Genomic DNA, 13544 nt, shown 5'->3' on the forward strand with positions numbered 1-13544 from the left:
TATTTAATTTATTTTATTTTTATTATTTATATTTATTTATTTATTTTATTTGTTTTATTTTATTTATTTATTTTGTTTTTATTTTATTTATTTACTTGTTTTATTTTATTATATTTTTAGTTATTTATTTTTTAATTTACTTTATTTTATTTATTTAATTTTTATTTTTATTTTTTATTTTCTTTATTTTATTATTTTATTTATTTATCTTATTTTATTTGTTTAATTTATTTATTGTATTTTATATATTTGTTTATTTCTATATTTTATTTTATTTATTTATTTATTTTATTGTTTTATTTATTTTATTTATTTAATTTACTTATTTTATTTATTTTATTATTTTATTTTATTTATTTTTATTTTATTTATTTTACATTATTTAATTTATTTATTTTTATCTGTTTATTTAATTTATTTAATTTATATAATTTATTTATTTTATTTTATTTTATTTATTTCATGTTAATTATTCATTTTATTTATTTATCGTAATAATATATGTTATCTCTTTATTTTATTTTATTTATTTATTTTATTTATTTTTATTTATTTTATTTATTTTTATTTATTTAATTTATTTTATTTGATTTATTTTATTTTATTTGTTTATTTTGATTTATTTTAATTTATTTATTTATTTATTTTATTTTATTTTATTTATTTATTTTGTTTACTGAATTTATCTTATTTATTTATTTATTTTATTCATTTATTTATTTTAATGATTGTATTTATTTTATTTTATTTCATTTATTTATTTGTTTTATTTATTTTTATTTTTTTATTTTAATTTATATATTGTATTTTATTTATTTATTTTATTTTATTTTCTTTATTTTATTTATTATATATTTATTTTTTTATATTTTATTTTATTTATTTATTTATTTTATTTATTTATTACATTTATTTTATTTTATTTATTTTATTTTATTTATTTTTTTATTTTCTTTATTATAATTTATTTGTTCTGTTTTATTTTATTTTATCTATTTATTTTTTTATTTATTTTATTTATTTCTTTATTTTATTTATTTTATATTCTTTTATTTATTTATTTATTTATTTATTTGTTTATTTATTTATTTATTTATTCTATTTTATTTATTTAATTTATTTTATTTTATTTATTTTATGTATTAATTTTATTTATTTTATGTATTTATTTTATTTATTTTATTTCTGTATATATTTTATGTTTATTTTATTTTTCTTTATTTTATTTACTTTATTGTATTTATTTATTTTGTTTATTTAATTTTATTTGTTTATTTTTTAATTATTTTATTTGTTTTATTTATGTTTATTACATTAATTTATTTTATTTTTTAATTATTTATTTATTTTATATATTTTATTTTTTTGTAATTTATTTATTCTATTTATTTTTATTTATTTATTTATTTTTATTTTATTTTATTTCATTTCATTTATTCATTTTATTGATGCTATTTGATTTGATTTATTTTTTTTAGTGACTGCTCTGAAACAGAGACTCCTGTTTGTTTGTATGTTTAGTTATTTATTTATTTGTTTTAAATCTAACTGCTCTGGAATTGAGACTCCCTGCTTATTTATATATTCATTTATTTATTTTGAATCTGCTATGTTTCGTATCTTCAAACACTTGAGTGAAGAGATAACGGCAAGAATTCCAACCTGATGAGGCTTCATGACATTCACAGCAGCAGCAAAAATAATGAGAAGAGCAGCAGCTTCAGTATTTGTCATTATCTCATACTTTCAATTTTCATTCCACTAAAGGGATTGACTTTTTAGCGCCTCTTTCATTCTTTTCAAGTTGAATCTGGAAATCACGAAATTAGATTTCTTCTCTTATTTTGTTATTTTTAATTTTTATCTTATTTTGTATTTTTCTCATTTTATTTTCTCTTATTTTTTAAAATTTCTCTTCATTATATTTTTTTTGTTATTTTCATATTATTTGTCATTCTTTTTTTTTATTTTCCTCTTATTTTTAAAATTTTTTCTTATTTGTAATTTTTCTCTTAGTTTATATTTTTCTCCTATTTTTAAATTTTCTCTTATTTGTAATCTTTCTAGTTTTTAGATTTTCTCTTTTAAATTTTCTCTTATTTTTAAATTTTCTCGGTTTTTAATTTTCTCAGATTTTAATTTGTCCCATAAAGTAATTTTTTATTGTTATTTTCTGCTTATTTTTTCCTTATTTTTAATATTTTCCTTAGTTTTCCTCATATTTTTTATTTTCCTCTTTTTTCATTTTTTCATTTTTATTTTCCTCTTCATTAATTTTTCTTATTTCCCTTCTTTTTATTTTGTCTTATTTTTTATTTTTTTCATTTTTATTTTTCTCCACTTTTTCTCCTATTTTCAATATTCTCATTTTAATTATCCTCTTATTTTTAAAACTTTTCTCTTATTCTGAATTTTTCTTGTATTTTTAATGTGTAATTTTGGTGCCTCATTCATGGCGAAGAGGACGGCGTCCGGAATAACGGCTGTTTCGTTAATTTCGGTGGAATATTTATATATCTGTGCCGTTGGTATCATCGAGCGATGCGCTTTTGTTCCCCTTTTTGAAATACGACAAAGTGGGAGGAATAATAATGATTGGGGATTGGGGAGAGGAAAGAGGGGGTTGTGTTGTTATTGTTATGTGTGTGTGTGTAGAGAGAGAGAGAGAGAGAGAGAGAGAGAGAGAGAGAGAGAGAGAGAGAGAGAGAGAGAGAGACTTTTCTTGCATTCAGTGTTTGAATAGATATGACGACGATGAACAGTGCAGAAGCTTTTTATTCGATACATGTGAAGGAAAACTCAATTCTGAAAAAAAATGCTGAGTAATACTTATATATATATATATTTATATTATATATATATATATATATATATATATATATATATATATATATATATATATATATATATATATATATATATATATATATATATATATATATATATATATATATATATATATATATATTTATAATTTTTTATATACTCTTGCTTGTATTTAGAGCGCTGAGGGCCTCATAGAAAGAAAAAACTCAAAAGAAGAGGAGATTTTTCTGTTTATCTGAAGGGCAGGTGGAGGGAAGCAACTGCAAGCACGATGTCTCTCATTCAGGAATCGATTGATTCCCGGATCAGTTCTCGAAAGGAACCTGAAAGATTGAGAGAGTAAGAGTTGCGTTCAGACGCTGCTTTCGTCCAACTCTTTTCAGTTAGGGAGGAGAGGTTGTACAGTACAACAGTCTGTTTTGAGTTACAGGGATGAGAAATAATTTCCTTTTGTGTGTGTATGTGTTGATGGAATGTTAGGCCGTGTTCGTGTTCCTTTCAGTCAGGAAAGTGGGTTTAAGTGAAAACCTCCACAGTCTAGACTGCAGCGTGTGTTGTTTTGTGAGAAGAGTTGTAGAATGGAGTAAAAGAACCAATCAGGAGAAAGTCCACGAGTTGGATTCTTCATCTTTGGTTGCTGTAGAGAATGAATGGTTGTTTTGTTTTAGTTTACAAAAGTAAGAGTCAGTTTTTTTTTTATATTTATATGTAAATATGTAAATTGACAGTCGACAAAAGTGCATAATCAGAAAGTGTTTCCATATTACCTGCTTAACTGATTGAGAACTGAGGGGGTGACTGACTAATTTTTTTATATTTCTTTTTAATATTCATATTTACTTTTCCCTTTTCCCTCTTAAAAATATAAGAAAAAATCTACAACCATTATTATTATTATTATTATTATTATTATTATTATTATTATTATTATTATTATTATTATTATTATTATCCTTTGTTTTTCGAAGACACCACGAGAAGAATAATACATGCAAAATAAAAACTCAACTAGAGAGAGAGAGAGAGAGAGAGAGAGAGAGAGAGAGAGAGATTTTTTTTAGATTATCCCTGAGAGAGAAGTTCATTGTTTGATTATCCCTTTCCGAAGTTATTGTTTTTTTTCATCCTCCAGGACCCAACTAATAAAACATATCGATTATCTTCCTGCCTTCCACTTCCTGTCAAAAGCAAAATAAAAACGCTGACATTGCAATATATATATATATATATATATATATATATATATATATATATATATATATATATATATATGTGTATATATGTGTGTGTGTGTGTGTGTGTGTGTGTGTGTGTGTGTTAAGAACAATCGTTTGTCGATTGTTCCCTTGGTAGATTGTCGCCTCCTTTGTTTTTGTTTGTTTTTAATTGCTGGCGAGTTGACGTCTGTTAGATGGCGTCAGACTTCGTCAGTCAGGTTCGTAACAGCAACAAGTCAGGTTCGTAACAGCAACCGGTCAGGTTCGTAGCACCAACGAGTCAGGTTGAGGGCAGCAGCAGCAGGTATCAGTACCTGCGAGTCAGGTCCTGGCAGCAGAGCAGTGGAGAAGTTTTGAGGACGAGATGGTTGCCGTGTCGGCTCTGTCGTGGTCGTCCAGTGCTGGAGGAGGACGTCTGTACTGTTTCTTGGAGGACGAGATGGTTGCCGTGTCGGCTCTGTCGTGGTCGTCAGTACTGGAGGAGGACGGTGCGTGAGGACATGATGGTTGTTGTTTCGACTCTGTCGGAGTTGTCCTGCAGTGTTCCTTTGAGCTGCCAGTTTATGTATTTAGTTCTACTGCTTGGGTATTGTTTTTATTTTTGAATGGCTTATTAATTTGCTTTCGTAATGTTTACTGATTTGGTTTTATATGTAGATTTTCCTGACTCGGTTTAATGCCTATTGTGTTGGTCATTTGTAATGTCTGTTGAGCTGCTCATCCTTATGATGCTTTTGGTCATTTATATGTTCATTTATGCACTGACTTAATTTATTTTATTGCTTTGATCATTTATTGTTCTGAATTTATGTAATGTAATTATTAAAAGAAATTTAATTTTGGTGTATGATTATTAACGTCTTTCATATGTTAAGACATAAGATATGTAAATTGGTTTATTTATATTACTTGTCCCTTATGTAATTACCCTTGACCCACTTTTAAATAGACCCTTCCACCTGTTACCCGTTGTTATCGGGGAAAAATGTTTACTTCGGTCATAACGGAGTTAGCCGAAGCAGTCTGGCAGCGAGTTGTCTCCGACTCGGAAGCAAACCCTCTCGTAGGAGATTTTAATCTTGACTTCTATCACTAGGACTTGGAAGGATCTGACTTTCTCCTACTTTTAGAAGCCCTATGTACCAGCAATGATCGTGGGGTAGATTAATCCTGGGGAGTGACCTACCATGTTGAACTAGTGCAGTCGTTTTGAAGAAGTTCTACAACGCTCGTCCTCGTCGTGTCAAGAGTCAGAACATAACCTCTTAATGTTGCCAATTGCCGCTCTGGAATTCATTACAGGTAAGGGTCAACTAGAGAGTGGGTCTTAAGTCAAGCCCTTTGTAAATTCCAGCTTGGGGAAGTGATTTCTTAAGTAAGGCCTTGCATGTCTTTAATATATGTAATCATCTATGAGCCAATTATACGTGTCTTGTGTCTTGGCATATATATTAACATGGTTATTGTCAGCAATTTATCCTTTCGGGAGTGTTAATATTATTCAATTTTGCTAGGATAGCCAATAATCATTTACGTAATTCTGCTTAAATGTGTAGTTTACTGTTAAGCCAGGAATTATAGGCAGTTGTTATGACTTTTAGTTCTGCTTGGTAATATTAATTGATGACCTATCGAAATTTTCAGGTGATTACCGAACTGAATTGAGACACATGTGTTATACCCACTACCTCGCATCAGTAGTTGTAATTACTTCAGGACCTCGGGCAGTTAATGAGAGCCTCTAATAGTTTATTAAGTTGCTTATTTTTACTTAAGGGAAGTTCTCTATGTATGATAGTATATTGTTAATATACAGATTAATTATGTTATGTGTTTCCTTGGTGCCTAGAGTTTTTACGTGTATGTTATTGGTGTCTCCTTAAAAAAATTTAGTTCATGGCGCCCGAACAGGGACTGTTGCAAGTTAGGTAATTAAGAGGCTCTCAAAATTAGGTTGCACTGGTTTAGTTGTAGCTCACTCCCTCGGGGTTTTCTATTAGCAATCATTGTTACTGGGGATTTTTTGTCAAGTAATATATTATCATGTCCAATTTAAAACTGCTTATTACTCAGAGAAAGGTTATTCGTAAGAAAGTAACGGATGCCTTTAATAAATTGGGGTCCTACGTAAATTTTACTGCATCCCAGAAAGTATCGGAAAAGGGTCTCCTGTTAAGTTACCAGAAAGGTTTGTTTGATTTGGATTTTAAAATTCAAAGTTTAAAGTTCGAGGATAGCGCAGTTACAGAACTCGAATTAGAAGAGGAATGTTTGGTTTGCCTTGATTATTTAGATAAGATAGAGAGATGTTTGCCTTTGCTTGAATTTTCTCCTTCCCGTAGTGTCACGGACACAGCTCTTAGTTTACTAAAGCAGCCAACAGCGCCCCTCCCAAAATTTAGTTGCAAGGAAAATGAGGATCTCTTGCAGTTTTTTGTAGAATTTGAGGCTACTACTGGTGTTTATAAATATCCTGATAGGGATTTGTTACTTTTGCTTAAACAGCAAGTTGAAGGTCGTGCAAAGGTTTTGCTGAATTCTCTTGAAGCAGATAAACAGAGTTACCAAGATGCTAAATCGCTCTTGATTAAAGCTTTTGCTTCGGAAGAAGTTAGGAAGTCTTCCACCGTTAAGAAACTAACAGAGTTGAAACTAAATCTAGGTGATGACCCATTTAATTATGTTTCAAGGCTAAGGAATCTATGTGAGTCTACTAAGGTTTTGCAAATATCCTCTGATGATTTTTGACTTATTTTGCTTGGCTAGGTTTGAATGATGAATTTAGGAAAGAGTTGGTGCAAATTACTAATAAGACTTCTCCTTCAATTGCGGAAATTTTGGATAACTTTTTGTAGCTTGCGAGAGGTATGAAAACTCGAGAAAATTGTCAATTGTTACGCCTTCAAAGCATTCCTTATCAAACAATAGTAGTACTGAAGATACTGACAGTTTTGCTAGTTTGGCAGTTAAAGTGCATTCTCTTAAGAATAAAGTTGTTCGTTATGTTCAAAGGTCCATGGTAAGGATTTCAATCATTTACTATATAAATGTACTAAATTTCCCACTCCACAGTCTAAAGTAGATAAATTGAAGTATTTTAAAGGTTGTTTGAAATGTGCTAGTTTTTCGCATCCCACTGCTAAATGTAAATTTAGGTTTAAACAAAAATGTTTTAAATGTTTTGGCTGGCATTTTTCTTTTCTGTGTAACAAAGATAATTTACATGATTGTAAGAAAAGTGAAGCTATAACAAGCGCAGAAACAAATAATGGGGTTACAGTGTTCTCAAATTTCGTTAGTGACTCTGTTCTTCCTACTTTCACTTTTGGCATTGTTGGACAAGAGCGCTTGTATAGGGGTATAAAAGACAGTGGGTCTCAAAGCACTTTTGTTTCACAGAAGTTAGCTGATACTTATGACTTCGAAACTGTCAAAAATAATGTTAATCTTACAATTCATGGTTTCAATGGTGTTAAAACTTACAGGAGCAAGGTAGTTCAGATTCCTATTACTCTAGGAAATGGTAATTATAATATTCCAGCCATGGTTATTCCTGAAATCAGGATTAAGTTGAATTTACCGATGCTCGGCACGGCAGTGAAGGGTTTTTTAGATAAAGGGTTTACATTTGCTGATGTGGGTCTTCATTCAAATATCCGTGAAGTAATGGATATTGAATTTCTGCTTGGTTCAGATGCTGCTTTTTGTATTCCAAGTAAAGACGTCCTGTTTGGAAAGGATACTCTGTCAGTATATGTAGATTCCCCAATTGGCGTTATGCTGGTAGGCAATGTTCAAAGACTGGTCGATAATATACCTTTTTTGCCACGGCCTTCGATGCCTGTCAGTGCTAGTATTCCTAGTCCACCTAGTGTGGAGTCTTTTGAAAGTGTCCACACTCACTCGTTATTTGTTGCAGATTTTATCCTCCCTACTCTGGATGATGAGGTTCATGACCTTCACTATAATACTTTGAAAAGTAGTAGTAATTTTTCTGTTTTGAGTGACAAGGGAAAGCTTATGGAGTGTAAATTACAAAAGGCCACAAATGAAATATTGGAGCTTTAATGCCTTAAATTCATTAATTATGACCAAACTATTTATGAGGAAGAAACTGTAGAACTGAATAAGCAGTTAGTTGATTATACTTTTAATAATATATCTAGAGAAGTCGATGGTAGGATTAGAGTTCCCTTACTTTGGAATGGTGAGGTATCGCACTTGCTCTCGAAAAATGAACATTTAGCAGAGGTAATTTTGAAGTCCAATTTTAGGAAGCTTAAAAATAATGTTAGTTATTTACATTTAATGGATCAGACTATTAAGGATCAGATAGCAGCTGGTATAATAAAACCTATTCATGATCTTGAACAATATAAAGCCCTGCACCCAGATTATGCTTTCCTTCCTCACATGGGAATTTTTAAGCCTGAGAGGGAGACCACTAAGTGTCGGGTGGTCTTTTTATCCAATTTGAGAGAGAATGAGAAAAATAAGAAACTAAGCCTCTCTCACAACCAGTGTATGCATCCAGGTCCCACATTGAACCAAAGCTATCCTCTGTTTTTCTTCATTTAAGGTTCGGTCAGAAATTGCTTACCTATGACTTGAAAAAAGCATTCAATATGCTTTCCTTAAGTGAGTCTGATCAGTCAAAATTGCTGTTCCTTTGGTATAAAAATGTTAAAGCTGGGGACTTTTCTGTTGTAGCTTATCGCAATGTAAGGCTGAGTTTTGGGTTGCGTTGTAGCCCGTTTTTGTTAATGCTTTCTTTATATTATATTTTAGTTTTTAAGGAAGAACCGGATAAAGATTTGTCAGAATTAAAACATTTAATGTACACCTTGCTGTATATGGATAATGGTGCAATTACCATGGAAACTGGAGAGTCTTTAGAATGGGCTTATAATGAGCTGCCTCGCATATTTGCTCCGTACAAATTCGAGGTTCAGCAGATGATCACTAATGATAATTCCTTACAAATTAAGATAGATGAAGACATGAAAACTCAGACCCCTGAAACTACAAAGTTGTTTGGTCTTGCATGGGACAGAGTAAGAGATGAAATATTTACAAAGCCTATTTGCCTTGATGGCAAGGCCACTACTAAACGTGCTGTTTTGGGAACAATTGCTTCTCAATTTGACATATATGGCTTTAACATGCCTGTTTTAAACAGAAGCCGTTTGTTTATGCACAGGCTTCAGTGCAATAAAACCTAGGTTGGGATGCATTGTTGCCATTAGAGCTTCAACGTGAATGGGGAATATATGTAAACAAGCTAATGCTTCTCCTCCCATTAAGATAGGTAGGTATGTCGGACCCAGGAATGGTACTTATAAGGATATGGCTTATACTGATGCTAGTCACGACTTATATGGTACAGTAATTTTTTTGCAGCACGTTGAATCTGGTAAGGTGAGTTTTGTTCAAGCTAAGAACCGTATGGTTAACACTCAGCTGAAGAATAAGTCAATTCCTTCATTAGAGTTAAATGCCATTGTTTTGGGTGTCGAAACTCTCGTGGAACTACAGAGAGATATCTCTGGACCTTCTTGTCTGAAACCTGTTAACATAGTAGAAATGATTCTCTATGCTGATTCTCTTTGTGCCCTGCACTGGCTTAATTCTTCCTCCCAGAAATTGGATAAAATGCAAAAGTGTTCAACTTTTGTAATGAATAGAATTGGTAATATTCAAAAGTTGTGTCAAGGATTTCCAATAAGATTTTGTTTCATTTCAGGAAAAGAGAATCCGGCCGACTGTGTTACTAGATGCCTCTCACATAAGCAGTTGTATAAAACTAATTTTCTCGTCGGTCCGGGTACGAAGTTGGATGACCTCCCTGGTGGGGAACAGGACATGACTTTTATTATTCCAAATCCTATGACTGTCACAGACTCCGGGTACCGCTCCAGTTTGAATGCACCTGTAGGGCCAGAACTTTCTCAAACAACGTTTTCTTCTCTAACAGGTTCTCCTGAATATGTTATTGATCCCTGCAATTATTCCAGCTTTCGTAAGTTGATTCTGATTTATCGCAGAATACTAGTCGGCATAAGAAACTGGAAGTCAAAGGCAGGTATATGTTCTCAAACCTCATCTGACACTAACCCTAATCTCTTTGCAGAAGCTAGTAAGAGAGTTATTATAACAGAGCAAAGGAGGTGTTTTCCAGAGATCTTTGCTTACTTTCAGAGTAAGAATAGTTTTAATCTGAAGGCCATTCCTAACCTCATTACTCAGCTTAATATATTCATGGATGATGATGGTATTCTTAGGGTTAAAAGCAAATTTAAGAAATGGTTTAGCAATAATAATGGTTTTCCTATTCTCCTGCCGAGAGATAGAGTTTTGACGAAGCTAATTATTCTGGATGTTCATTTCAATCTGTTTCATTCAGGATGTTATTCAGTTCTAGCGGAAATACGCAAACAATTTCATATCCCTAGGCATTTTTCGACAATCAAAAAAGCATTAAAACAATGTGTTCATTGTAGGCGTTTTAATAATAGAACTTTCAAATTAAGTCAGAATTCATATAGGGATTTCAGGTCTAATCTACCATCCAAGCCATTTGCAAATGTTTTCATAGATCATATGGGTCCTTTCCATGTTAGGAAGAATAATGAAACTCAAAAAGTGTGGTTACTATGCATTGCATGTACTTGGAGTGGGGCAGTGAATTTTTGCGATCTTTTCAGCTGCATTGTTTTGATTATGGAATCCCTGAATTGTGCGTCAGTGATATGGGGACACAGCTTATAGCTGGGGCTAATGTGATGCAGAACCTTTTAAGTGATCATGCAAGTCAGTTACATTTTGAAGAGAACAATATTCGCCCTATACAGTTTCAGCAATACTTTAAAGGATGCAGTAAGCTTGGATCTCTTGTTGAAGTTTGTGTCAAACAGGTTAAAAGATTGTTGTTTGGAAGTATAAAAAATCTTGTTTTATCTTATGAGGACTTTGAATTTATTGTTTGTCACACTGTTCACCTTGTTAATAGGAGACCTATAGCCTTTAAGGAATCCCTTAGAGAAGGAGATTTAGACTTTGTACCTGAACCAATTACACCTGAGAAGTTAGTTAAGAGCTATGAACTGACTTCCTTGAATCTCATTCAGAATTACAGGGTATACCAGATGAGGATCCTGACTGGCAACCTTGTGTAAATCCCCAACAGGTTAAGGATGAGTATATGAAATTAAGGAAAGTCAGAAATAATCTGTTATCTCAATATCATAACGAGTTTTTGGGTACACTGATTAACCAAGCTGTTGATAAAAAGGATAGATACCAACCTATTACACAGAGGGGTATTAAAATTGGGGATATTGTCCTGCTGAAAGAGGTGCACACAAAACCTAACAATTATCCTATGGGTTTGGTTAAAGAATTGCAATTTAACAGTACCGGTGAAGTTACAGGAGCACTGATACGAAAGGGTTCTACTAGGGAAGTTGTTAAAAGACACATTACAACATTGATTCCTTTTCTCGAAAGATCGGATGATTCAGAACTTTCGTCGACTAATGATTCTGTTAAACTTTTATCAGAGGCTCCCTGTGTCAAAAGAAAGGCTGCTATAGTTAGTGAGCAGAAGACCAGGGAGATTTTGACAGAGTGAAATGTTAGTATATTTTTTTATTTTTTTAGATACAATTTTTGTACTGAAAAAAATTGCATCGCTGGTGGTGGACTAAAAGAAATTTAATTTTGGTGTATGATTATTAACGTCTTTCATATGTTAAGACATAAGATATGTAAATTGGTTTATTTATATTACTTGTCCCTTATGTAATTACCCTTGACCCACTTTTAAATAGACCCTTCCACCTGTTACCCGTTGTTATCGGGGAAAAATGTTTACTTCGGTCATAACGGAGTTAGCCGAAGCAGTCTGGCAGCGAGTTGTCTCCGACTTGGAAGCAAACCCTCTCGTAGGAGATTTTAATCTTGACTTCTATCACTAGGACTTGGAAGGATCTGACTTTCTCCTACTTTTAGAAGCCCTATGTACCAGCAATGATCGTGGGGTAGATTAATCCTGGGGAGTGACCTACCATGTTGAACTAGTGCAGTCGTTTTGAAGAAGTTCTACAACGCTCGTCCTCGTCGTGTCAAGAGTCAGAACATAACCTCTTAATGTTGCCAATTGCCGCTCTGGAATTCATTACAGGTAAGGGTCAACTAGAGAGTGGGTCTTAAGTCAAGCCCTTTGTAAATTCCAGCTTGGGGAAGTGATTTCTTAAGTAAGGCCTTGCATGTCTTTAATATATGTAATCATCTATGAGCCAATTATACGTGTCTTGTGTCTTGGCATATATATTAACATGGTTATTGTCAGGAATTTATCCTTTCGGGAGTGTTAATATTATTCAATTTTGCTAGGATAGCCAATAATCATTTACGTAATTCTGCTTAAATGTGCAGTTTACTGTTAAGCCAGGAATTATAGGCAGTTGTTATGACTTTTAGTTCTGCTTGGTAATATTAATTGATGACCTATCGAAATTTTCAGGTGATTACCGAACTGAATTGAGACACATGTGTTATACCCACTACCTCGCATCAGTAGTTGTAATTACTTCAGGACCTCGGGCAGTTAATGAGAGCCTCTAATAGTTTATTAAGTTGCTTATTTTTACTTAAGGGAAGTTCTCTATGTATGATAGTATATTGTTAATATACAGATTAATTATGTTATGTGTTTCCTTGGTGCCTAGAGTTTTTACGTGTATGTTATTGGTGTCTCCTTAAAAAAAAATTTAGTTCAATTATTGTGCTGGTCACTTGTGTGTGCTGCTAATGTTTATTATGTTTTTGACTCATTTATGTTTTACTGACCAGTTAATTGTTGCTGCTCCTTTAAGTGATTAATTCACTTGTAATTATGTCCATTTAATTGTTTATTCTAAATTGAACCAATTGACTCACTGTAAATATGTACTGTAAATAACTTTGTAAATAAATTAAGTTTAAGGTCACCTTTTTTGTATTTGTTCTGCTCCTCCCTCCTTTGTTTGTCACCTCTCGTCAGTCATTTCAGCCCAATTGCTTGTTTGTTTTAAAGAACCTGTCAATCTCGAAAAGCGAGGACGTCAGCACTGTGCTTGAGGACGAGATGGTCGTCGTTTCGACTCTGTCGGAGTTGTCCTGCAGTGTTCCTTTGAGCTGCCTGCTTATTTGTGTGATTAGTTTTGCTGCCTGGGTATTGATTATGGTTTTGAATGGTTCATTATTTTGCTTGTGTAAAATTTTTACATGCATATTTTTACTGGCCCCATTCTATTTTGTGTGTTTATGCTGTCCTCAGTGTTGTTATTCATGTAAATTATTTGGAGTTGCTGCTTTCAGATTTAATGTTTTTAATTATTTTTGTAGACTCCCTTACGTGTAACGTTTGTACTGTTAATGGTTATTTAGGATGTTTATTTTGTTATTGACCATTTAAAGTAATTTGATTATTTTATTTTTGCTGCTGTTAAGAGTTCAATT

The 13544-nt window shown here is 32.0% G+C and overlaps 1 protein-coding gene across 1 annotated transcript; it reads left to right on the forward strand.

Moving 5' to 3' along the window:
- Window positions 1–4179: 4179 nt before the first annotated feature.
- Window positions 4180–10811, forward strand: LOC136830867 (uncharacterized). The gene is made up of 2 exons (XM_067090838.1): window positions 4180–5345; window positions 9787–10811. The coding sequence occupies exons 1-2, from the start codon at window positions 5312–5314 to the stop codon at window positions 10809–10811; spliced, it is 1059 nt and encodes a 352-aa protein (XP_066946939.1). The 5' UTR covers window positions 4180–5311.
- The last annotated feature ends 2733 nt before the right edge of the window (window positions 10812–13544 follow it).

The sequence above is a fragment of the Macrobrachium rosenbergii genome, chromosome 47 (assembly GCF_040412425.1).
Source record: "Macrobrachium rosenbergii isolate ZJJX-2024 chromosome 47, ASM4041242v1, whole genome shotgun sequence".
In the NCBI taxonomy this organism is placed as follows: Eukaryota; Metazoa; Arthropoda; class Malacostraca; order Decapoda; family Palaemonidae; genus Macrobrachium; species Macrobrachium rosenbergii.

Coding starts and splice junctions, on each gene's coding strand:
- LOC136830867 (XM_067090838.1), top strand. CDS start 5,312: ATGTTGCCAATTGCCGCTCTGGAATTCATTACAG. Junction 5,346..9,786: donor CGCTCTGGAATTCATTACAG/GTAAGGGTCAAC, acceptor GTTTCATTTCAG/GAAAAGAGAATCCGGCCGAC.